At 41.0% G+C, this 26,470-nt stretch overlaps 1 protein-coding gene across 9 annotated transcripts in view; it reads left to right on the forward strand.

The window, feature by feature from the left end:
• leng8 (leukocyte receptor cluster (LRC) member 8) overlaps window positions 1-25,555 on the forward strand; it is a 41,226-nt gene extending 15,671 nt beyond the window's left edge. For 3 of the 9 annotated variants that reach the window (XM_051956746.1, XM_051956747.1, XM_051956748.1), the window contains 12 exons: window positions 12,435-12,512; window positions 13,534-13,960; window positions 15,038-15,197; window positions 15,269-15,439; window positions 16,498-16,746; window positions 16,821-16,985; window positions 18,106-18,400; window positions 18,586-18,687; window positions 19,870-19,938; window positions 20,813-20,942; window positions 21,192-21,399; window positions 23,356-25,555. In XM_051956746.1, the coding sequence (XP_051812706.1) occupies window positions 12,435-12,512; window positions 13,534-13,960; window positions 15,038-15,197; window positions 15,269-15,439; window positions 16,498-16,746; window positions 16,821-16,985; window positions 18,106-18,400; window positions 18,586-18,687; window positions 19,870-19,938; window positions 20,813-20,942; window positions 21,192-21,399; window positions 23,356-23,518 (2,217 nt within the window). In that variant the 3' untranslated portion in view covers window positions 23,519-25,555. Of the gene's footprint in view, window positions 1-89; window positions 788-5,422; window positions 5,762-7,172; window positions 7,306-10,164; window positions 10,303-12,434; window positions 12,513-13,533; window positions 13,961-15,037; window positions 15,198-15,268; window positions 15,440-16,497; window positions 16,747-16,820; window positions 16,986-18,105; window positions 18,401-18,585; window positions 18,688-19,869; window positions 19,939-20,812; window positions 20,943-21,191; window positions 21,400-23,355 lie in introns of those variants that run through there. The other 6 variants (XM_051956742.1, XM_022199701.2, XM_022199700.2 and 3 more) reach the window with 4 other exon arrangements.
• The last annotated feature ends 915 nt before the right edge of the window (window positions 25,556-26,470 follow it).

A 26,470-nucleotide genomic window follows, 5' to 3' on the forward strand; every position in this document is an offset into this window, starting at 1 on the left:
ACTGTACTACACTTGTTGTGATGAAGATTTTAAACTCCATCTTTTTGGCAATAGCTGAGAATATTAACTTATTATCTTGTTTTATTCAGGTTCATCAAAACCTAAGAGGAGAATGTGGACAAGAGAGGAAGTAGACGCTGTTGAGAAGACTCTCATGGACTGCATTAGATCTGGTCGGGTTCCTGGACAAGCCCAGTGCATGAAGTGCATTGAGACGTCTCCACAGGCGCTCAGAGGGAGGACCTGGACAGCAGTTAAGTTTTACGTAAAGAACCGCATTGATGCTTCCAAGCGCTCCATGAAACCGAAGTAAGAACTTTTTCCGTTATACTTCACCCCGTTTCACGCTGAAAATTTGCGTGTATGCCTTTTTTTTTTTTTTTTTTTTTTAAAGTGCGGGTGAACAGATAAAATAACTCTGTTCCCATTGCCAAGTTTAGTGGCTGTATTTCAGAGGTTACTTTTTCATATCTTTGATTGACTGATAGAATTTGTTTGAGATGACAAAGAGTCACAGAAGTTAGAGATGGAGGCAACAAGACTTAATTTCCTCCATGATAAGCTGCTGCTGATAGCAGAGCTCTGACTGGAAAAGTAGTGAAAGTCAGCGTGTTCACCAGGTGTTGTGTTCACATCAGAGATAGTTACAACCCATGTGTACTGCAGAGTCAATCAATGTGGGTCTGGATAATGTTTGTACTCGCATTGTCAATGAAATCCAGATTTTCTGAAACATGTTTTGTTGAGATGTTGGTGGCAAATTCATTAAATTCAAATGATAAAAATATTGTGAGTCGCTAGTTGTCTGCTTTCTGACACATACATACATACATGTATGTATGTATGTATGTATGTATGTATGTGAATATACTTTTTTATGCGTGTATACAGAAACTACAATTTAAATAAAATTAAATCATGTTATTTAATTGTCCTGTGATATCAAACTGAAAATTTGAAATTGATGTTTTAAAATAACCTGGAATCCACAGAGTATGAGATTAGAAATCTATAAATGGAGTTTTTGACAATTGAACTCTTGACATGTAGTTATGGTTTGTAATACATTACGCACAGCTTTTTAATTTTAAGTTTTTGAGTGAGGGGAACTCATAATAGGTCAACTTTATTTAGAATTAAAGAGTTACTGAAAAACCTGAGCTATAGATCGTAATACATTGCAGTCCTGTTATTACACCAGACTTAACAAAACAGTCAAAATACAACAGTTTTGCTACGTTCGGATATGAAAAACTGGTGAAATGTGTAGACATTCTGTTAAGAATGAGCATTTGACAGCTTTAAATAGAATAGTACAATATATAATATATACAATATGTTTTTAGCAGAGTGAATGTATATAAAGTGTCGTTAAATTTCTTAAGGGGGTTAAAGTAACCATGGTAGCAGGATATTGTAATGTCCAGGGTTGTTGCACATATTCTATACAGTAGAGTTGTACAGTCTGACAGCGGTGGACATGAAGGACCTGCTCTTTCCTGCACTGAGGGTGTCTCAGTCGGCTGAGCTCTTCTACCGTCCGGTACAGTGGCTGAGAGCTGTTGTCCATGATGGATGTGAGCTTGGCCAACATCCTCCTCTCACCCACATCCTCCACAGAGTCCAGTGGGCAGCCCAGGACAGAGCTGGTCCTCCTCACCAGCTTGTTGAGTCTCTTCATTTATTAAATGTGCTAGTGAAAAATTATGTCTTTGAGCTCAACCTGCCATCCTTATCTGCAGTTTAATATCCAGGAAACAGCTGTAATGGAAAATCTTATATTTCCTCATTCCAGCTCTGACAGTGACATCCTGAACCTTAAATCATGGGTGTGATGAACTGCGCAATATGAGTCATTTGTTCATGCTGCATTTATAATTTATATTTTAAATTAAAGTATTGTATTAACCAAACTTGAATCAACAGTTAATGTTTGGTAAATGTCTCACATGGCCCTTTCAGTGCTGTCTTATGTGACAATGCTAATAAATGACAGCGACACCTGCTGGTTGATCGTGGTATTACAAAATTGGAGCATCCCCATGAAGACAGAAAGACCTGACAAATTTTAAAAGAAAAAAAAAATCAGAAATCTCAGTGAGCACTATACCAGTGTGGTTCAAAAAAATCAAGAAATCTTTCTGTGCTGAAATTATTCAATTATCTCATTAAAAATATTGAAGTCCCCAACAGAACTGACACACACACAGTCCTCAACGGGGGTTCGAGACAAGTATAGGTGTGTGTGTACGTGTTTATCTATTTTGGTGGGGATATTGACCTGACTCCACGCTGTCACGGTGGGGACCAAAAATGAGGTCCCCACGGGGGGAAAACAGTGTTTTCTTGGCCATGTTGTTGTTACTGAAAAAAGTAAAAGTGCAAAAAAGTTTCTTTAGGGTTAGGCATTGTTTTGGTCTGGGTTAGGGGTTAGATATGAATGGCAGTCGATGGTAAGTCCCCATCGGTCTCCATCGTAGTCCACAAGGACCCAAGTTCCATCTTTGATCATCTTTTCAGACTCTTCTTGTTTCCTGTGAGTGAAAACAAACTCCTTTGCAGCGAAGCAGTCACAAAAGTGACTACAAAAACATGACACGTCTCTAAATTTGATTCTCCCAGGCTCGTTTCCAACAATCTGTGAAGAAAATTAAAAAGGTTGAGTCATTTACTATATGAAATATACAGCATAGACAGATTGATCATTATTAACATCATTTAGATGTGGTTATGGCTCTGTAGTACAACGTACACAATGTGAAGAGCAAACCATGGGGCGGCACCCCCAGAGAGCAACTGGGGCCACCGTGTACCACACGGACCCCGAAGACAAGAGGGAGCAGCTACCGACACCCCCAGCATGCCAGAACCGACCCAGGCAGCCCAGGGCAGGAGGACCCACCTGCCACTCATGCCCGAATCCCACCTGCCCCAGCCCCCACCAGGATTTTTACTGTGTTTTAGTGCTTTTTCACTTCTTTACAACATTTCCAGCCTGAAGAAACCTGCTGGTCGCATAAAAATTCTCAATAGATTAAAATCTGATATGAGAAGGAGCATTTCCTTAAAAAAAATATAAGACTTTCAAGGAGTTTTGTCATTTAAGACAGTAAAAATGTAAAACGTACGGATTTGTTCTGGCTTAAAATCACAGATGTCAGTTTCACTGTCTGAAACCGTATTTATTCACTGGAAAATGCATTTTTCTGCAAAACTGAAGCTACAGGGTGTCTTATAAAACACTAAAACACACAAAATATTAGAAAACAAGACATTAAAACATTAATGCAGCCTCAAAAAGAGCAACAGAAAAGGAATAAAATCCTCTGGTGAGCGTATTTTTGGTATTATTTTATTGTAAACTCTTCAAACTCCCAAATTCATGACACAAAACAACAAAAACAAGACACAAAACGATAAAAACGAGAGGAAAAAACAAAAATGAGACAAATGACAAAAACTAGACACAAAATGACAAAAATGAGACAAAAATTAGAAAAAAGTTACAAAGCGACAATAAAATAGACAAACGAGACCAAAAAATGACAAAAGCGAGAAACAAAACTACAAAATGATGCTTAAAACAATTAATGAAGCAAAACACAAAATGACAAAATAAGACAAAAAAACACGAGACAAAAAGGAAACACAAAACAGCAACGACACGAGACAAACGACAAGTCAGACAGAAAACGACACAAAACGTCATGCTGATGCAGTTATTCATGTCAACACAGCTTAAAGAATCTGTCTGAATCAATAAATCGTTAGTTTTATCTGACGTGTGTGAAGTTTCATTGATTTTAAGTCATTTTACTAAATTATTTTTAATACGATAGAAGCACCTTGTCCATTAACCTGTTTACAGTGTTTCAGCACTAATAAGAAACAAAGAAATTCATCTTTAGCAAGAAAAATAAAGAAAAGAAGGTTTAATAAGCTGCTGCCAGAACATGGTTTGTTTCCAGCAAGACTTGTTTTTATGTTTTTGCTGATAAACTTGTGAGAAAATTCTGCAAAGTGCTAATAATAATAACAAGAAGTTTTACCAAACTTGGACCGCCCGGCGACAAAGATGACCCCTGTGACCTTGAAAATGAGGTTACGGTCACCAAATTCGAACTTGATCTGTGTCTTATTATGGTACACCTGTGTACCAAATATGGTAAGGCTACATCAATATTTTATGGAGTTATCGCGCGGAAACCAAAGTGTTACAGACAAACACGCAAGCAAGACCATGCAGGTGAAAACAATACCTTCCAGCAAACGCAGTTTTGCCGAGCAGTAATAATGCAGTAGTGGTTTATTTGGCTGCTCCTCTTGAATGTAGAATGAAAACTCTGAGGATGGAAACATTCTGCATGTGATTAAAGCTCTGAAAGGATGGGACTCCTTCTTTGTTTCCTGCAGCTGTTCTAGAGGAAAAATCAGTTTATTTCCCTTCCAGCTGGTTTTAGATTTTAAATCATATCTCTGTAAATGAGGCCCTCAGACCTCCATGAGTTCTGAGTTTAAATAAACGTTGAATGAATGAGTGTGATTGTGTTTCTACAGCTGACAGCCACAGGATGAAGCTCCGACAGAAAACTTTGATTTCCACTGAGAAAAGTCAGAGTTTCAGTGCTGCTGCCCTGTGTTTTGTCTCACAGGCTTTACAGTTGTGCCCCGCCCAAGAAGAACAGAGAAAACACCAAAATACCACATGTAAACAAACATGAGATTTATTTCAAATCACAGTAAATATCTATTTTTTTATCCAATTAAATGCAGTTAAAACTGGAGTCATTGTCATTTTCTTTCTTGTTTGTGTCATTTTGTATCTCGCTTTTGTCATTCATTTTGTTTTATATCTTGTTTTTCTCATTTTGTGTCTCATTTTGTTTTTCATTTCTTCTATTTTGCGTCTTTCTTTTGTCGTTTTGTCTTGATTCTGTCACTTTGTGTCTTGTTTTTCACGTTTTCTGTTTCATTACCATTACCATATGTAAACAAACAACTGAACAGCAGCTGTTAAAAACATGACATACATTTGATTTATTTCAAATTAAAACAGAAATCTATTTTTAATCTAATTAAATGCAGTTAAAAATAGAGGGATTTTACTGTTAAATATTGTAAAATAGTGAATTACTCTTAATTTTGATGTTCACATTGTTTATAGCTTTTATATTTTGTTTTGTTTGTTTACACTTAACCTGTAAAGTTAAACTCTTTTTTTCCTGTGATTTGACGAGTAGCCATCTGTAACAAAACAGAAAAAAAATCTGTAAATAATAGTAAATTTATTTTTATTTTTTTTATTAAAGCTAAAATTTGTCAAAAGATTATTATTATTTTTTTTTTACTTTCCAATGTTTTTTCTTCCTGTCAGACAATCTTCCGGGCGGAAACACCCTGTAGGAGAAGACCGTGACGTCACTGACTTGGCTGGTATCATTGATCTGCCATTTTGTATCTCCACAGTCCGGTCAGAAAGAAGCCGACCGTTGGCGAAGAAGAACCAACAAATATGCGAGTTTAGACGGTGTTTTGTTTTGTTTTTTTTAATTACAGCGTTGCTTTAAAGTGTATTAAAGTGTGATTTCTGTGTTTAGGTAGCGGAGTTCTCGGTCGACTCACTGTTTCCTGCCCGGTTTGTTGGAGAGCTAACGACGTTAGCCGGCTAGCCCTGCTAGCTTAGCGTTAGCTTTCTGACGCTAACTGAAATCTGTAGCGAAATGGCAGCCAACACGACACAAGCAGCCCCTACAACTAACTGGTAAGTCACACCTTTTGACCAGCTGGCGGATGGAGCACTACATTGTTAGCCTGCGTAATGTCAGTTGTGGGTAGTTTTCACGTAATCTGAAGTTAGCGTTGGTGGTGATATTAGCTCAGTTTAGATTGTTGACAGTGTTAGCATGCTAACGTTAGCCTCGTACAGGCCGTTGGTTCGGTTAGCAGGAAGATAACCCCATTCGTTCTTTATATTCTTCAAAGTATATTAACATCACGTTCGAACTACAGTTTGTTTTATTTGGCTGATTCTGATATTATCTTAACTTAGCCCTAACTTGGGCTTCACTATTCTGGAAGAAATAACTGACAATGCGGCATTTTGTTTTGGTAGTTTTTCTGGAAAGTACAGGAATTTTCGGCCTAATGTTCTGTGTTTGTACATAAACGATCATTGTGGAGTGATTGTGATGAGTTCTGAAAGGAAGTGTGCTTGTATAGAAATCAACAGAGCTGAACGAGGACTTTGTGAGCCGTTCTCAAATGGTGTAACTCTGGTAAAGGCATCCGAAGTAGTTTCTGTTTTAGCTTTGGAGGACATTCAGATGTGTCTCTGTGCTCGTCAAACAGAGCTTTGTCCTGTTGATTTAAAGGATTGAAACTGATTAGTTGTGTTTCAAGGATTGTAAGACACAGGGCCTGTTTTGTCAGCACCATCCACCCTGAACAGGAATGTCATCAAAAAAACTGACTTGTTTTCGCAACCAAACCTTCCTCTCAGTTTTTTTCTCCAGCTCCTCGTAGTCTTATTCAAAGGTGTGCCCTGCATGCTAAAAAACTGTGTTTTAGAATGAAAAAGGTTTATTCAAGAAACCTTAAATCAGAGTTGGAGAAAGACACATCTCATTTCACGTCTGCAGTGTGAATATTGTACACATTAATGCTGAAACTGTACATTTTGGAGCCCAAACTAGTCATGTGAAAGTGCTTTGCCTTGTTTTCGTTGCTTTCTGTCTTGGTTTTTTTTTTTGATTTTGTGTCTCATTTTTGTCATTTTGTGGCTTGTTTGTGTCGTTTTTTGTCTTGTTTTTGTCATTTTCTCTCTGGTTTTTGTCATTTTGTGTCTTGTTTTCGTTGCTTTCTGTTTGTTGTTGTTTTGTCTCGTTTTTGTCATTTTGTGTCTTGTTTTGTCATTCTGTCTAGTTTTTGTTGCTTTTTGTCTTGTTTTTTTTCCATTTTGTACCTTGTTTACGCCAAGTTTTGGTCGTTCTGTCTTGTTTTTGTAGTTTCGTGTCGTGTTTTTGCCGTTTTGTGTTTTTTTTTGCCGTTTTATGTCTTGTTTTTGTCATAATAAAGCAATTATTGTTAGATCATTAGCTTTGCTTTACTTGGTAAGTTTGTACCGTTGATGTAAAAGCCCGTTAACCTGACGAGTGTTCTCATGTCGTCGGCAGGTCCTACGGTTCCGCTGGAGACAACCAGGTCCATGAAAACCCGGAATGGGAGAAAGCAAGACAAGCTTTAGCGTCTATTAACAAGAGTCAGACCTCTGCTAAAACCACACAAGCCAACCGGACTACAGCAGAGGTTTGTGTTTGTCTCCGTTAACGTCCAGCGTTGAATTTCATCTCGCAGCTTGAGATCTAAAAATACGAACCGATGTTTATTTTGGGAATTGACCAGAAATGGGATTTGTTCAGAATGTAGTCATATGTTGGTTTGTTATACAGATAGATATTTTATTAATCCTGAAAGAAATTCAAGTATTCAGCAGCTTATATATGACAACAAAAGACAAAATAGGCAGGTTAGCAACCAGATTAACGTTAAAGGTTAGTATGTATTTAAAAAAGCTTGCTCTGTAATACTATAAACAAAACACTTGCAATTTGAAATATTAATGTATTAAAAGTCAACATACAGTATTTCTTATTTATTCTTATTCAGTCCCTGTAGGATTTTACAGTTTTTTTCCAGACTGTTGCGTCCTAAATTGCCTGAATTTGCGGCAGCTTTTCTAAAAAAAATTGCGCTGAAAGTTGTGATGTTTTGTAGTATTTTATGCAATGAAAATGCAGGAGGAAGTGACAGTTGCTAAAATGTTGATTTTTTTTTTCAGATTTTAGAACGTGTTTTGACATTTTTATTGACAATATTTATTCCTAAACTAATTCTTTAAGATGCTCCAACCCATTTCCACAAAAGCTGGAACACAACGGTGGGACTTTAGCAGCAGTCAGATACCGGTTTAACATGAAGTGTTTGGTAGATTTAAGGCACTAAATGATCATTTACTGCTGATTGAATAATATTTGGACATGTCTGTCAGTGGCCTAAAAAGTTCATGCCATATCCTGGCACACGCGTGTTCACACACACACACACACGCTCACGGCTCGTCACGTCAATTAAGACAAGCACTGAGAGAGCAGAAGTCCACCAAGACTGTCTATTACATGACTTTAACCCGAGCACATGCGTGTGTTCTGCATGTGTGCGTTATGTTCAGATACCAGATCACGTGACCTAAGCATGTAGCAGGCGGCTCAGAGACACCCCCACAGTTTAATCATCTGTTCCTCGGATCATTTGTGACGGATAAGTCCTGATAAGTCCTCAGCAGTGGATTTGTAGTAGGATCACAATCATGTGATCTGGGCAAAAAAACAACAAAAATGAGACAGAAAGGGACAAAAAGTAGATGGAAAGTGACAAAAACAAGATATGAAATGACAAAAACAAGACAGAGAGTAACAAACGAGACAGAAAGCAACAAACACAGGAAAGAAAGCGACAAAAACGAGACACAAAATTACAAAAACAAGACAGAAAGTAACAAAAACTAAATGAAAAATGACAAAAACGAGACAAAGTGACAAACACTAGATGGAAAATGACAAAAACAAGACATGAAATGACAAAAATGACACAAAATGACAAAAACAAGAAAGTGACAAAAACGAGACAAAATGACAAAAACAAGACAAAGTGACAAAAATGACACAGAAAGCAACAAAAACTAGATGGAAAATGACAAAAACAGGACATGAAATGACAAAAATGAGACATAAAATGACAAAAACAGAACAGAAAGCAACAAAAAGTAGATGGAAAATGACAAAAACAAGACAGAAAGCGACAAAAACTAGATGGAAAATGACAAAAACAAGACATGAAATGACAAAAACTCGACAGAAAACAACAAAAACACGACACAAAATTACAACAACTAGATAGCCTAGCCGCTAGACAACCCACAGCAACGAATTTAATTCTCTGCCAGGGTGGGTCTAGTTACCCTCCATAAGGCTCGAGGCTGGATTCTCCTAAAACTGGCCGGACCAATCACCATGAAGTGTAGAGTCAGAAGGCGGGCGTAACGAAGTGACGACAGAGGCGTGACGATTCTGACAGAAACAACCGGCGCACAATAAACAGTTATCTTTGGACTCGGCTTTGGCCACAGCCCTTAAAGATTTGAAGCTAAAATTCAACTTGAAAGATAAACAAAGGACGGCACTGAAGTGTTTCATTGAGAAGAAAGACGTATTTGGACTTATGCCGACGGGATATGGCAAATCCTTAATATACCAGTTGGCTCCGCTGGTTGGGAAGCTAATGGGACTTAGCCACAATCCAATGGTGATTGTCGTCTCACCACTGTTTGCACTAATGGAGGACCAGGTGAAAGAGGCGGAAAACCTTGGTCTCAAAGCAATGCAACTCGGCAAGGACGACAAGAAGGAAATTCGAAGCGGGAGTTGTCAGTTTATTTTTGGGAGTCCCGACTCCTGGCTTCTTCAGAAGGATTGGTGAGATATGTTGGCTGCCCAGGTTTTTCAAGATAACGTTTTGGGAATTGATTTCCTTTTGTCGTAGATGATCGACGAATGGGATAAAACGCAAACAATTCTTAAATTCTTACAACAAAAACGACAACAGTCGTTGAGCTCCATTAGCACCGACTCTGAATAATCTTTCTGTTAACATGTCTGTAATATACTTGAGCTTCACCCATTGACTGTATAAATAAGGCTTCACCGAACTCCCGCATCCTCTGATTTCCGGCGCTCTAGGAACTACGTCAGCCTATTCATTGCGCTGATTGGTTGTATACCTACCCAATTGCTGCAGAGTGATTTGAAAGACAACCTTTTAGCCCGCCTCCCTCCCTGTCGAGAGTTCTTAGACCCTTGTGTCTTCAGACCTGGGTCTAGCGCGGCTAGGCTAACAACTGGATAGAAAATGATAAAAGTGATTGGACAAAATTGCAGAATTCACAGACTGGCTGAATTCTTGTGAACTGGTGCGATCGTAACATCTTGAATTCCTGGAGGGACTGTTAGTTTCTTAAATGTGTTCTCCTGTGTGTCCTCGCTGTATTGATATGTGTCCCTGTAGATGGCTTTGCTTTAACATGGGTTGTAATATCTCTATTTTTTTTAGGCCGGCCAGTTTCAGCCAGCGGTGTCTGACTCTGCAGCCATGCAGCAGCAGCAGCAGTACTACCCGTGGTACCAGCAGACTCAGCAGCATTATCCTGGATACACCTACCCCTATAACTACTACTACCCCATGGGTCCAGTAAGTGCTGACAGGAGCTGATCAGTATGTGGTCGTATTGGTATAAATGACAGTAAAGTCACAGCACAGCAGCCTAGAAATAACCACAACTCCACATGTTTCCTTTGTTTAAGTGCAAATAAGTACATTCCAAAAATGTTAACATTTGAGGAATTATCTTTTTAAAAAACATCATGAACAACCTGAAATTTATTAGGAAAATGAATTCATTTCATCAATGTTTTCCTCAGTTTATCATTTCCACATTACAACATCAACAGCTATCTGGAGCTTAACCAGAGAGGATTTTACTTTAAAACAACAAAAACAAGACAAAGTATGACAAAAAGGAGACACACAAGTCACACAAAAACAACAAAAACAAGAAACAAAATGACAGAAATCAGACAAAAACAACAAAACAAGACAAAATATTACATAGAAGAGAAACAAAATAACAAATATGAGACCAAATTGACAAAAATGAGACACAAAACAACAAAAGCAAGAGACAAAATGACAAATCAGACAAAAGGCAACAAAAAAGAATATTAGACAATAGAAACAAAATGACAAAAATAAGAAAACGAAAAATCAAACAAAAAATCAAAAACGACAAATTATTACAGATAAGAGAAATGAAATGACAAAAGAAGACACAAAACGACAAAAGCAAGAAACAAAATGACAAAAATAAGAAGCAAAAGTCAGGAAAAAAACAAGACAAAATATTGCAGGTAAGAGAAACAAAATGACAAAAAAGAGACACGATGACAAAAACTAAACAAAATGACAAATGAGACATAAAATGACAGAAATCACAAATGAGACAAAAAGGTAGCAAAAACCTGAAACAAATATCAAAAGGTAAACAAAACAAAGAGGATAAAGACATACCGTTGAACACTGTTATCTTTGAGTACATCAGTGTCTCCTAAAATACCGTCTGAGTGATTTACAGAAGGCCCTACAGGAGAGGTCGATTGTTTTTACACGTTTAAGTGATTTTTGGAACTTTTGCCGTACATTTTAAAATCTTGGTGAGAAGATTTAGACCAACACAAACTCCTCCACAAACCTTAGCTGACATACCTGTTTATTTCTGTTTTACATGAGTTTATTCAGAGGACGGCTTTTTAGCATTTCTTCCTCCGTGTTAGTTATTGTTAAACTTCTAATGTTGTGGGTGGAACTGCTGAGAGCACAGACTGAAGCCAAACTAACACATTCTGGATCAGTGTTAAAAGAAAAAGACAAAGAGTACCAGTGTTCAGAACAATGTGAATTGATCTAACAGTCGGTTCCCTGCTGTTCTTCGGCTACATGTGGGGACAAACTGTGAATCCCAAATGACAACATGTCTGTCTGTCTTCATTTTCTGTCTCGTTTTTGTCGTTTTGTCTCGTTTTTGTCGTTTCCTGTCTCGTTTTGTAATTTGTGTCATTGTCTGTCTTGTTTTTGTTGTTTTTTTTGTCTCGTTTTTTTTGTTTTCTATGGTGCCATAATTGGGTCAAAGTCACGCGCGTGTAACTCTCTCTCTCGCGCGTGTGCGAAACACGTACCCCGAGCGAGCGGAAAAAAGTCTTCACAGGCGCAAAAAACACTCTGTGCGTGCGTAGCAAAGTCTCCGCGCGCGAGGAGCCTCCTACACGCACGGAGACTTTGCTACGCGTGTGCAGAGCTCTGATCTATGTGCGCGGGGAGAAGACTTTTGACCCTTTGTGGGCGGATACCAGTGCTCGCCCACAAAGAGAAAGAGAGTGTGTTAGGCGCGCGCGAGAGAAAGAGAGAATGTTACGCGCGGTGACTTTTGACCCAATTATGGCACCATATTTTCTGTCTTGTTTTTTCCGTTTTCTGTCTCATTTTGTGATTTTTGTTGTTTTGTGTCTTGTTTTTGTTGTTTTCTGTCTCATTTTTGCTGTTTTCTGTCTCATTTTGTCTTGCTGCTGAGAGCACAATGTTCCCTCCAGACTGAAGCCAAACTAACACATTCTGGATCAGTGTTAAAAGAAAATAAAAAGGCAAACAATGCCAGTGTTCAGAACAATGTGAATATCTGATCTAATTATCGGTTCCCTGCTGTTCTTCGGCTCCGTGTGGGAACAAATTGTGAATCTGAAATGACGAAACGGTTTTCTTTGATTTTCCAGTATGGAGGCGCGTATCCACCCAATCAGTACGGTGTCCCTCCAGGTCCATATGCAGGAACTCCAGCCTCTAACGGACAGGTGTGTAGTGGGGCACATTATTTAACATGTTGAGCTGTTCATTGACACTCTAACCCTGATGTTCTACCCGATGAGGAATCTTGTTTTTCCCGAGTCACTGGATCAATTCCAGAACATTTGGTTAAATTTGTGCTTGGTGTAAATTAGGGATGTGCGCGACTAGTCATTTAACCGTTTAACCGCCTTCTCATTTATTAAGCGTTTAGTATTTTACTAGTCGGTTAAACGCTGCATTAAGCATCACGCTCCTTGTTCTTCACGCCTCTGCCTCGGCTTCTTTGTAAACAGGCTGAGCAGCCAGCCAGAGAATTACTCCCTCCCCTCACATGCACACGTAGCAGGGGGCGGGGCCACACAGTTTGGGGAAGAAAGTTTGGAAAGGTAAAGTGGGAAGATGGTGACACTCACATGTAAGAAAATCAGCACCGTTTGGCAGTATTTTGACGCAGCAGATGACAACAAGGTCGCCTGTCGGCTGTGTAAGCAGAAACCAGTGTTGCCAACTTAGCGACTTTCTCGCTGAATCTAGCAACTTTCCAAAGCGTCCTAGCGACTTTTTTTGTCAAAAGTGACTAGCAACAAATCTCGCGACTTTTTCTGCCGTTTTGGAGACTCTGACAGGAAAACTGGGATCATTCTGCAGTTACTGTCCTCAACCAGCAGCAGGTGCTGCTGTGAGCTTCTCCCCCTCCCAGAGCACAGGCTGTCAGTCCAGTAACCCCACAGCAGTCCCAGTGTCTGATTAGAGGACTCATCCCTCCGCGGCCAGACGGCAGGTGAATCGCGCATGCGCAAAGTCACTGCAGATCCCATCCAGACTTACGGAGCGGAATATAAGTGAAAATTTTTCTTCACTGTCATTATGTGGCTTTATAGACTACTCGACTAGTCGCAAATAAAATTTGAGACTAGTCGGTGGGGAAATTAGTCGAAATTCCCATCCCTAGTGTAAATCGGTTTCATTCTGCCTGCTGAACTGCGGCTCCTCTATTTCATTTTCATTTCCGCTTTCTACCCACAGCCTCCCCCGGTGCCTGGAACTGAAGACCAGTCTCCCAGCTACCCCTCCCAGCCTCAGCCTCCTCCCCCAGCTGCCCCCCAGCCCCCACAGAGCCCCACCACCTCAGAGAAGCCCCCTCCTCCTCCTCCTCCACCCATCCCTCCACCACCCAACTCCCAGTACCCCCCGCCTCCGTCACAGAACGCTTACGGCGCCGGCAGCTCCATGCCGTACCCCCCCGGCGACCCCAGCCAGATGCAGGTCTACAGTCATTCCCCGGGACGGCCCAGCTACAGCCAGGGCTTCCAGCAGGCCCAGAACTCCTACCAGCCCCCCCAGAACAGCTCCCAGCAGCAGCCGGGTCAGTACGGGCCTGGACTGGGCCGAGGAGACGCCAACAAGAGCAAGAACCAGAAACAAGGACAGCAGCTCTGGCACCGCATGAAACGTAAGACCTGTGCTCTTCTCACTGCAGTAGATCTGATGCTGTTCTCACATTATTTCTGCTTCTCTGTGTCCATTTCACCAGCAGAGGGAAACGTTTACATCCACCTCATTCAAACGAACTGTCAGTTTGAATTTAAAGTAGTAGTTTAGGACGGAGCAGTTAGAGAAACACAACAACTGAAAACATGAATGTGCAGTCTGCAGCACGTCTGATCCAGGAGGTCAGAATCAGAACGTCTTTATCGTCATTGTACGAGAACAACCAAGTTCAACGTGCAGTCCTTAGAGTGCATAATAGATAACATTAAAAACAAACAAAAAACATGTAAGACTATCAATATAAAAGCATCCAATAAAACCCAGTAAACACTGTAGTTATTCAGTATGAACTTTGATGTCTGCTTCTACAGATTCATGCGTCCTCCTTGTCTGACAGTCACAGTTTAGATGGAATAAGATAAAATATGATGATCCTTTATGGTTCCCCATGTCAGGGGAAGTTTACATCGTTATGGCAGCAGCAGTTTGACAGAATAAAAGTAATAATAATATGTATAAGGATGAAAGTGAAACAGAATGAATGCAGCGTTAGTAAACTTTAAACATCATTATAAAGTAAAGTGCAGATTCAGGAGATGTGTATCTCATGTTTTAAATCTGCTACACACTGAATATCAAACTGAAGCACAAAAACAAGACACAAAAACAAGACACAAAATGACAAAAAACAGACAAAATATTGAAAAACCAAGACACAAAATGACAAAAAGGAGATCCAAAACAGCAAAAAAGTAGACGCAAAATGACGAGACAAAAAACATGAGACAAATGAGAGAACAGCAGCAAAAAGAGACCATTCAACACCGCTAGCTTTAGGCACATCACTGTCTCCTAAAATACCATCTGAGCACATCTTATAAAAAATGTATCCCAAAATACGTCTGAAAACCCACAACTAGTCGTCGTCCTCGAATCATTCAGCGCTGTTCAGTCGTGTTTCAGAGTCACTCTGCAGACAGTAAGCAGCAGGACTTCAGTGAAGGCATCCGCTAATGATTCTGTCCGTTTCCTCTGGCAGAAGCCCCTGGGACAGCTTCTGTGAAGTTCAATATTCCCAAGAGGCCTTATCAGGTCCAGTGTTCCCCGATGACCAATCAGGCGTTCGCTCAGGGCGACCAGAATCAGACGTCTTCTACTGCAGCGACCAGCAGCGCTGCAGCTGGAGGAGCTCAGACACGGTGAGAAGCAGCCTCCAGTAGTTCAGTGGTCATCTGTAGATCCCATACTGACCTTAAAGCTCTCTGTCCAGACCCCAGGACTGGCCTCAAGCCATGAAGGAGTACGTGCAGCGCTGCTTCACCGCCTGTGAGACGGAGGAGGACAAGGACCGCACGGAGAAGGTGCTGAAGGAGGTTCTGCAGGACCGGCTGAAGGACGGCTCTGCTTACACCATCGACTGGACCCGAGAGCCGCTGCCAGAGTGAGTTTAGAGCCGAGTTGTTTGATGTGAACACAGCAGGTCCTCACAGTTCCGTTTGTACACAAAGATGTGAGGAGATTTTCACCGTAAGTCAGAACTCTGGAGAAAATGCAACCAAAGCCGTTGTGTGCATCACAGTATCGATCAGTTCTTCATGAATACCAGCGACTTTCATGCACGCATGAATAATTTACAGAATAAGTTGACCTGTTTTTACAACTTGATCCAATAATGTCGAGGTTCGTCGGTGTTTCGCCCTGTTCCCATCGTTTTATTAATTAGTTTATTATCCTCGTTTACCGCACCAAAAAATATTGTTTTCTTGTCTGAAAAAAATCCTGAAATTCAACAAAAAAGTTGCTCAAATTTCTGAAAATTTGCAAAACCTTTCAGGAAGAAAATTCCAATAATTCCTTAAAAGTGTTAAATTAAAAAAAAATCCCCCAAATTTGGCAGGAAAATTATTGTAAATATTTACAAAAACATGTTTCTTAAGAACATTCACATAAAAAATCTACCAAAATCCAGTAAGATTCGCTGAATTTTGGTTGATTTTTATGTGATTGTTCTTAAGAAACATTTTTAACTTTTTCATTTTCCACCAAAACATGTTCAAAGATTTCCCCAAAGTGTTGAAATGTGGACATCAGAAGTTTCACTGTGAAAATATGATTTTTTCCACATTTTCAGACTTTAAAACGGATCAGTTTGACCTGCAGGACGACACCAGGGTTAGATCTAATTATTAGCCTTTATTTTGAAGTTGTCTTTTGACAGCTGTCACTTCCTGTCTGCTGTTTTGATATTTAGCTTTTCTGGATGCACGTCTCTCTACTTTGTAAACACAGAAGCAATGTTGTTTATTAATTTAATTAACCTCATTTTTGAACTTTACTCGTATTTGTGCTGTCAGCTCATCGGCTAGTTCCATGTAACCAGCTCAGACGAAACGCCGTAAATGGAGGACTTCCTGTATTTGTGAATTCAGTTTTAACTGCAGCGAACACCACTGATGCATCAGACTTTTTTTAACATCGAGGTCTCGTTTGTTGTTGCAGACTGAAGGTCAAACAGTCTCGTTGGGAAAGCGTCCCGGCCCAGAGGACGTCCGACGGCTCCGTTAGCCGAGGAGGAAGCTCGGCGGCTGCAGCCTCCAGAGGCAGAGGTCTGGGACACAGACTGGGACACTACAGGAACATCTTCTCTCAGAGGAGTCCGTCTTCCAGCTCGTCCCGGTCCTCGTCCCGCTCGCCGTCGCCGTCTCACAGCCGACACAGAGACCGCAGCAGCCAGAGACACAGACGCAGGTAGGACGCCGTTCAGCGCCGTTTGTTTGGGTTTCTATGAGGTCTTTGTGTCTGAATGTCTGTCTGTGCTGCAGTGATTCAGGCTCACAGTCAGACAGCAGCATCTCCAGCGACCTGCGACCTCAGCTGTCCAGACGGAGTCAGAAAGGAGGACGTGGACGTGGAAATGACAGAGACAGAGGACGTGGAGCTGGAGAGAGAGGACGGGGACGGGGAGGGAAAGCCAACAGAGGACGGCGGTAAGTGAAGCCTGCTGTCGTCAGATTAAGCCATTTTTAAAAAACAAACATTTTCACAGTGAAAACTTCCACATTTTCAACATTTTTTCAACATTTTTGGGTGGAATAAAAGAAATGTTTAAAAAAAATGTTTCTTTAACCCTTTAAGCTTCAGTGTACCGCCGGCGGTACACCTACTAATTTGCATAGGAATTTCAAGAATGTCCGACGGGTGCAAACGCGATTATACAAACACTATACACCGATGGAAAGCTTAGATTCTCATGAATCCGCCGGTATAAACCACTTTCAGATGTGATTACCACAGCGGGTGAGAAAAACACATTTGTCCGACAAAAACAAATATTCATCCATCCGTTCTCTATACACGGCTTCAACGCACACAGCGCGACTCACATTTCCGGGTTTATTATTACACACAAAAAAAAAGATTCCACAAAAAACGGCCATAATCCAACCTTTTACATCAGATGACACAAGCCAGGAAACTATTTTGTCCAAAACATGACCTGAAGTCGATATAAAATCCCCGAATCGGTCGTTTTCAAGGAAATGCACCTCCCGATGCGCGTCCAATATTCCCCGTATTTTTCGTAATTTTTTTTATTTAAAAATAGAATATTAGCGATTTTTTGTACTGAAAACGGCTGGAATTGACTGAAGCTTAAAGGGTTAAGACATTCACATAAAAATCAACCAAAATCCAGCGAATTTTACTGGATTTAGGTTGATTTTTATGTGAATGTTCTTAAAGAAAATATCAGAAGTTTTGCTGATAAATATGGAATCACTTTAGATATTTTTAGGATTTTTTTGGAAGATTTTTACTAATTTTTAAAAAATATTTAGAAGAATTTTCTTGCCAAATTTGGGGGATTGTTTTTTTTATTTAATACTTTTAAAGGAAACTTGTAAGGAATTATTGGAATTTTCTTCCTGAAGGTTTTGCCAATTTTCAGAAATTTGTGGATTTTTTTTTTCCTGAATGTTTGAATTTTTTGGTGCCCATAAATGAGGACAACAGGAAGGTTAAAAACATGTTAGATCCTATCTTTCATCACCTTTCTGTTCTGTAACAGTCTGCCGTACAGATGAATGAACTTTTAACTTTCCCTCCCAGGAACATGGACGATTCCAACTCGACTGTCGGGAAGAAGAGGAAAGGGGGGAACGCCGGGCTGGACTTCCACGACCCGAACCGGGAGGCGAAGAAGCAGAGCAGAGCGGCTCGTTTCCACAAGCAGCTTCGCTCAGAGCCTCTGGTTCTGTCCATCAACGCCCTGGACCTCCCCGACGGGACTCAGGAGGGCCTCAGCTGGGAGGACTGTCCCATCGTAGGAACCTGTCAGGACATCACCAAGCACTACCTGAGGCTCACCTGTGCACCCGACCCGTCCACAGTGCGCCCCGTCCACGTAAGTCCTCATCTGTCGGTTTGTTTACAGGAGATACTGTCGGACATCCAGCTCATCTGTGGAGGAAACGTTTTAATCATCGTCTTTGAGTCTCAGTTTGTGTTTTTCACCCTGTGGGGGGTCTGTGGACTGAACGCTCTTCATCACGGAGGTTTAACTCTGTTTGTGAACTGGTGTTGGTCCAGGTGCTGAGGAAGTCTCTGCAGGCTGTGAAAGCTCACTGGCAGACCCACCAGGACTACGCCTACGCCTGTGAGCAGATGAAGTCCATTCGACAGGACCTCACGGTGGGTTTCAGTCTCTTCCTTTTTTAAAATGTATTTATTTTTTATTGTTGAAAATACTCCACCGCATGTCTGCGTCTTCACAGCAGAGTCCTGCTCTGTGTCGGGTAAACTACAGAGAACTATCCTGCTCACTATCTACTCTCTGATACATCGGGTTCATACGACGTTAATTAGTCGCCCTGAAAATGACGTCCAGCGTCCAGGCAGAGGAGTGTCGTCTTTAAAATAGGACAGCGACTTACCGGAGAAAAGTTACTACCTAAAGATAACTCATAATAGATTTTACAAGTTAAACAGACATTCTCTAAATATTGATGTCCAGCTAATGCTACGTAGCATATCGGTAGCTTCAGCTAACTGGACCCGGTGCTAACACCAGTAAACTATTGATAGCATTAAGCTCGTATCTGCTCCATGATGTCAGTGCTGACTGCGTTTTTTTTTATACATTCAACCTTTAAAAAGCTGTTTTCAACTGGCCATTCAGTAAACAGGTTGTACAAGTAAAAGCTGCAGTCAGTTGTTTACGTCACAGCTCCTGGAGAACCTGCTGCTGAAAAAACTCCTGTCTGTTTACACTTTGAGTTACTCTGCCACGTCTAAACCTAAACAGGACAGGTTCAGCTGCTTATTTCTGCCTCAGATGCTTTCAGAAATGCTTCTCACTGAAGTGTTTTCAAAATAGAAGAGAAACTTTGCAGCCGAGTTGCTGTGTTTATCCGACTCATCGAGCTGAAGGTCGTCATGAGACCTCCAGCTTCCTGCTACTGACGGCCACCATGCGGCTAAAGGGTTTCACATCGACTGTTCATATTTATTAAATCCTAGACAGACACACACAGAGGGTAAACTTCTCTAACACCACCCCTCTTCACCTAAAATCCAGTAAAGCTTCATCTGATCAGCATAAACTGAGCATACTGCCTCTGCAGCATCACTGTGCTGTCATCTTATACACAGCAACGGGATGCTTTTTTAATACTGCGTCAGCTGCCTGCTGATGATCACAGCCCTGCCCTACAAATCCACTGAGGACCATGAGTTCTTTAGCTTTCATCCATCAGAAATGATCTGATGGCTGAGGATCCTTTTAGGAGTACTGAGCTCTCTGAGGGCTCTTCTAGTGTCTGACTTCGTTTTTTCTCCCAGTGGCTGATTCATTTTGGTTTTTATCTGTCGCAGGTTCAAGGAGTTCGTACCGACTTCACAGTGGAAGTGTACGAGTGTCACGCTCGCATCGCTCTGGAAAAGGTGAGTGTTTTTCTTCACGTTGAACAACCCCAAAGCCTGCAGGCAGGTTTCTGATACCACTTATCTTCGTTTTTTATCCAAAGCAACACAAGCTTGACTGAAAACAAAAGAAAAGGTGTCCAGAATGATTTAACTTTCCAAAAATGACATAAATGTGCCCAGACGCTATTGAAAAAAGACCCCAAACGACCTAAAACGTGTTCAGGAGTCACATAAAGATCTCCTGGAAAGAGGAATGGTCTGTAGAGGAATCATGGAAATGTCCGTGATTGAATGACTAAAACATTGTCTGAAAGGACAAAAACACATCCAGAGCGATTGGAAAAGTAATTTAAAATGTTTCAATTTGTGCAAAATGACATGAAGTTGCCCAAACTTACTGAAAATTAGTCAAAATGACCAAAAACTGGTGAAAAAATAATGAAAATGTCCATATTCAAAGTGTTTTAAATTATCCAAACTTGCCCAAAAATATTTAAAATTTGTCCAAAATGACACAAAATCTGTTCAGAATGACAAAACTTTCCAAAAGTGATCTGGAGAGGAGAAGTCAAAGCTCCTGGATAAAAACGAGACTCAAAAGTGAGACACAAAATGACGAAAATGAGACAAAATGACGAAAAGGAGACCGAAAGCGACAAAATTAAGACCGAAAGCGACAAAAACAAAGCACAACAACAAAAACGGACTTCTGTCAAAATGTTGAATGTCTTGATTCCAGACTTTGGAATAAATCAAACTTGGTTTTCTCTGAGTTCTTCTCCATGATGTTGTGATTCCTCAGAGCTTTAAAATGATCCACAGTGAACCATGAACTGATCTGGGTTCAGAGGGTTGAATTAATAACGGTGTGTTTCTGTGTTTCTGTCTTCAGGGGGACCATGAGGAGTTCAACCAGTGCCAGACCCAGCTGAAGGCCCTCTACAAGGACAACCCCTCAGAGAACATCGGGGAGTTCACGGCATACAGACTGCTGTATTACATCTTCACTAAGAACTCTGGAGGTGAGACACGTCTTCCACCGTCTCCGTTATATTCAGGTTTACCTCCAGAGGTTGTTAAACTGTACATTTGTAAATCCTGACAAGTTCTTGTGATCCTTCATTAAACCCAGATGACTAAATGTTATCTGTAGACACTCTGAACATTCTGCACTGAACCAAAGAACCATTAGGATTGGTGGTTGTTCTGGTATTGTCCTGTTAGACCTCCTGCTGTCCATGCTCTGACGTGGCTTCTCCTCCTTCCTCCAGACCTGACCACTGAGCTGGTCTATCTGACTCCGGTCCTCAGGGCAGACGAGTGCGTGGCTCATGCTCTGGCTCTGAGAGCCGCCTGGGCGCTGGGAAACTACCACCGCTTCTTCAAGCTCTACCTGGAAGCCCCTCGCATGGCTTCCTACCTCATCGACAAGTTTGTGGAGAGAGAGAGGAAGGCGGCGCTGCGGGCCATGGTCAAAACGTAAGTCCTCATCCAGAAACACAGGAAAAAAAAAAGCTGATTTCAAAGAGCTTTACCTTGAAATAAGTGAAAAAATCTGCCAATAGAACACGTGAAAAATGGCTTGGTGAGATTTCTGGAAAGAAGATTTAGAATACTGACATCTTAAAGCTGGAGAACTTATTTTTAGGGCTGGACCCGAATATCCGAATATTAGTTCGCTACGGCGGTATCCAGATATTAATTTTGGTATCCAAATATTCACACCCCCACCCGGTCGGACGCTACCGTGCGGAACGAATATTCGTTACTGTCTTCCCTCCGCCTTCGGCCCATATCGCCTCATCCCGTCCTGTGATCACATAAACATATACACATGTCTATGTGATCACTCCTTCCTCCCCCCAGACCAAAATATTCGGAGCTCATCTCTTCCCTTCGCCTTCGGCTCATCTCAGCTCCTCCATTCATGTTTCTTACCACCACCCAAATGTCCGGGTTGCTGCAGACTCTGACGTCACGCTTCACTTCGTTACATAAACACAAAATAAGATGCTGAAGACCTCCGCTGTTTGGGAATTCTTCAGTTTAACTGAAGACAAAATGAAGACAAAATTTGGACCCGGGAGACCAGACGAACGGATCCGAATATTCGGGCCGTCTCCGCCACAAGCCGCTGCCCCCCCCCCTCCCCCGCGACGTTACGGGGTGGAACGAATATTCGGATATTTGTCTTTAATAGGGCCCGAACATCCGGAGGCCAGAAACCACTATTCGGGCCAGCCCTACTTATTTTACTGTCAAGCTGAGGTGTCTTAAATTAAACCGGAAATGCTAAAAAAATAAAGGTTTTTGCTTTCATGTAACCTCTTTATTTGAGATGTAGTAAACTTGTTGAGTTTTCTTGTGAAATATAACCGTGAAGAAGATGATTTCAGGATTGTTTGACTCAATGAGATATTTCAGATGCATTGTCTTAACCCTGCTGTCGTCCTGTGGGTCAAAATGACCTGTTTTAAAGTTTAACATGTGGAAAAAAAAGTGTTCACAGTGAAACTTCTGAAGTCCACATTTTCAACATTTGTTGAGAAATTTTTGAACATTTTTTGGTCGAAAAAAGAAATGTTGAAAATGTTTCTTAAAAAATTTAGTGGATTTTGGCAGATTTTTATGTGAATGTTCTTAAAGAAAATATCAGAAGTTTTACTGATTTATCTGTAGTCACTTTAAATATCTTGGGTTTTTTTGGGAAGATTTTTACTCATTTTTGAAAATATTTAGAAGAATTTTTTAGCCAAAGTTTAAGGACTTTTTTTGAAATAGAATTTTAAGGGAAACTTTAACCCTGGTGTCGTCCTGCAGGTCAGATTGACCCGTTTTAAAGTTTGAAAATGTGGAAAAAAAACGTATTTTCACAGTGAAACTTCTGATGTCCGCATTTTCAACATTTTTTGGGCGAATTTTCTTAACGTTTCTAGTTTCTCTAAGAATTTTTTCATAAAAATCAACCAAAATCCCGCAAATTTTACTGGATTTTGTTTGATTTTTATGTGAATGTTCATTAGAAGTTTTATTGATATATTTGTAGTCACTTTAGATATTTTTAGAATTCTTTTGGAAGATTTTTACTCATTTTTTTGAAAATTTTTATAAGAATTTCCTTTCCAAATTAGTTTTTTTTTTTAAATAAATCTTTTAAGGAATTATTAGTTTTCTTCTTGAAGGTTTTGCAAATTTTCAGAAATTTTTTTACATTTTTTTTTTTTGCTAAATTTTTGTATTTTTTTTCAGACGAAGGAACAGTATTTTTTGGTGCCGTAAACGAGGACAACAGGAGGGTTAAAACGAGTCCCTCCATCACTTGTTAACTGAATTTATGTGAAACCAAGTGGAGGTTTTGACTGAAAATAAGACAGACTTGGTAGGAGTTTGTGCAGACCTGAAGCCTGACCCGGTCCGTCTCTGCTCCGTCCACAGGTTCAGACCCGACCTGCCGGTGCTCTACGTCCAGTCCTCTCTGGGCTTCACCTGCTCAGACTCCTGCATGGCCTTTTTAACGGGGCTCGGGGTCGCCTTCAGCCCCTCTGACCCCTCAAAGATAGACTGCAAGACCAGCTCAGCCTGTTTAGCCGCCTCCTGAGGGCCGTAGAGCGGGGTGGGGGGGCAGGACCAGACGGGACCAGATCCTCACACACCTCACATAGAGCAGAGGGAGGCCAGACACACACTAGTGCCAGCCAGACATCCAGGGGGGGTCAGATCACGCAGTGTAACGGCCAGCCAGCCAGCAGGGCTCAGATCAGGGCTTCCTGTTCCTTTAAAGCTAACAGTGTTCTGTTATGTTCTTTCCCTCCTCAAGTCAGCAGCTCAAAGACCCGAAGACTCAAGTCCGACCCTAAGGAGGGAGCAAACGGCTTCTTCTTCTTCTCCTCTGAGTCTCAAGTCACTGGAGTCACGACAAGGAGTTTCCCTCTTAGAGACTGTGAGGAGTGAGACCGGAGAGGAGCTGGTTTGTATGAATCCTGGAAGGCTGCTCGTCTTTTTATCCTCTGAGAGACTGAAAGCTAAAGTTCATGAAATGTCCGACCGGCAGCAGCAAGAAGAAGAAAAGCAGAGACTTTATGAGATCAAAGTTCCTGGAAGATTCATCATCACCATGGTCGTCGTCAGGTGGAAGCTCCTGAAGCTCCGCCTCCGTCTGCCTCACCTGGAGGAGACTTGTGGTCCATGAGGAGCTGTCAGGTGGTTTGTATGAGGCTCTGGTGTCTGCAGGCTGGTAAGACAAAGAGACTCTGGGAGGACGGAGACAAACGCTCTGCTTCCTGTTTTAGTGTTTGTGTGTTTACCTGACGCCAGTGTTCCCAAACGCTCCAATCATCGAATCCCATTAAATCCTAGAGAACTCAGATCAGTATTTAAACGAATCAGTGCTTTAGTAAAGAGGGATCCTTCATGAAATCTGTCCCCTACAAGCTGCCGTTTGATTTGTACCGAGCTGGCAGCGGTTTTTAGTGCAAACACTGGTGATAAATGTGAGATTATCGCTGATTAAAGCTGTTTAGGTGTAACTCAGTGTTATTGAGCAATCCAGAGTCTATTTTTGTAAACATGGTACCGTCCCCACCGTGCTTTCCTTTGACTAGTCGCTGCTTTCGGTGGGTAAGTGCGACTCCTAGCCGGGGGGTTCTGGTCCGACCAGAGCAGTGATGCTAACGGCTAAATGATCTCAACCTGTCTTCCTCTCTTCCTCCCCTCCATCCCGCTCCCTTCCCCTCCACCCCTCCATCCCAAACATCTTCAGCTCGGAGCTCCACCGCTCTGCAGGAGCTCCACGGAGGGACGATAAACCGGCCGGGCGAACCTGGTCCAGACGCCCGGAGACACAGAGGAAGTCACACGGAGCCTCCACTCAAACTCTAGAGGCTGTTGTTCTCCTGAAAGCTGTTTTATTAGAGAACCAAACGTGTGCTGTCGGGTTCTGTGAGTCCAGAAGCATCTAAACGTGCTGAAGGACCTCTTCTTCTTCTTCTTCTTCTTATTTCACTGTTTATTAGATTCTTCTTCACTGGTTGTTTTTGGTCCTTCAGCTTCGATGCGTCCGGACCTACAGAACAAACATCTAGCTAGGTCTGCCACCACTGTGTCGGGTTTTTCAGGACGTTTGCTTTGTTGTTTATTTGTTTTTTTGTTGTTTTTTTTTAATTTATTTACTGCTGAAGTTCCACCCGGACCACTAACAGAAACACATTTAGTTCCTGTTTCTTCTGTATTTTGTTGTAAAAACCTCCATCATCAGTCTGTAACTTCCTCTGAAGAACCTCCTCCTCCTCCTCCTCGTCTTCATCTCGTTTCTTTTAACTCCGTTTGGATCCGTCTCCTCTCTGTTCTGCTTCTCCTCCTGCATGACGTCCTCCTCCTCTAACAGTATCTCCTCCTCCTCTTCTCCTCATTCTTCTGTTTTCCGTTGAGTATTCTGACTAGTAAGTATTTATCTTCTGGGTCTGCAGTGCTTCATAGTTTACGTTGCAGCTCACTAACAACCCAAGCTGAAGGTTTATCTTCCTCCTCCTCTTCCTCCCCTCATCCCTCATCTGATCTGACCAACTGCCGTTCTGTAAATACCGTGTACATATTTACCTTTTGGAAAAAATCTAATAAAAGTCCAGCATAAAGAGCATCAATTGTCCGTTTCTGTTTTTTTTAATGTATTTTTATTGGGTTTTCAGCTTCACATGCGTTCTCCTCAAGCTACACACAATCTAAATGTTTTTAAATCCCCCCCTCCCACACACACACACACCTGTACATATAGATGAAGAAAATTATAGATAATAGAAGCAAAACAACAATTTTGTCTCGCTTTTGTCATTTTGTCTAGTTTTTGTAATTTTTTTATCTTGTTTGTCATTTTTTGTCTTTTTGTTTTTCCTCATTTTGTATTTTTTTCTCATTTTTTTCTTTTTTTCTCATATCTAATATTTTGTCTTTTGTCTGACTTGTCGTTTTGTCTAGTTTTTGTAATTTTTTTATCTTGTTTTTGTCATTTTTTGTCGTTTTGTTTTTCCTCATTTTGTATCTTTTTCTCATTTTTTTCTTTTTTCTCATATCTAATATTTTGTCTTTTGTCTGACTTGTCGTTTTGTCTAGTTTTTGTAATTTTTTTTCTTTTTGTCATTCTTGTCTCATTTTTGTCGTTTTGTTTCTCATTTTCTCTTGTTTTTTCTTATTTTTGTCGTTTTGTTTCTCATATCTGTAATATTTTGTTTTGTCTGACTTGTCATTTTGATCAGAAATTGAAAACTAGAGAAAATACACAACACTGTTGACAATAGAAGCAGAACAACAAAAATGAGTCCTACAAAGTAAAACCGGTGAAAATATAATAATACAAATAGATTATACTAATAATTAGGGCTGTCAAAAGTAACGCAGATTAATGATTAATATGATTAGCATTTTTAAAGTAAGCTATCTCCAGCGCGGAATCCCTGAAACGTCTCCGGCAACGCATTTTGTCCCGTTAGACTTGCCGTCGCTAGTCCCTTCGCGCATGCGCAAATGGGTCGTTGATCCAGTAGCGGCAGAATCAAGC

The sequence above is a fragment of the Acanthochromis polyacanthus genome, chromosome 12 (assembly GCF_021347895.1).
Source record: "Acanthochromis polyacanthus isolate Apoly-LR-REF ecotype Palm Island chromosome 12, KAUST_Apoly_ChrSc, whole genome shotgun sequence".
Lineage (NCBI taxonomy): Eukaryota > Metazoa > Chordata > Actinopteri > Pomacentridae > Acanthochromis > Acanthochromis polyacanthus.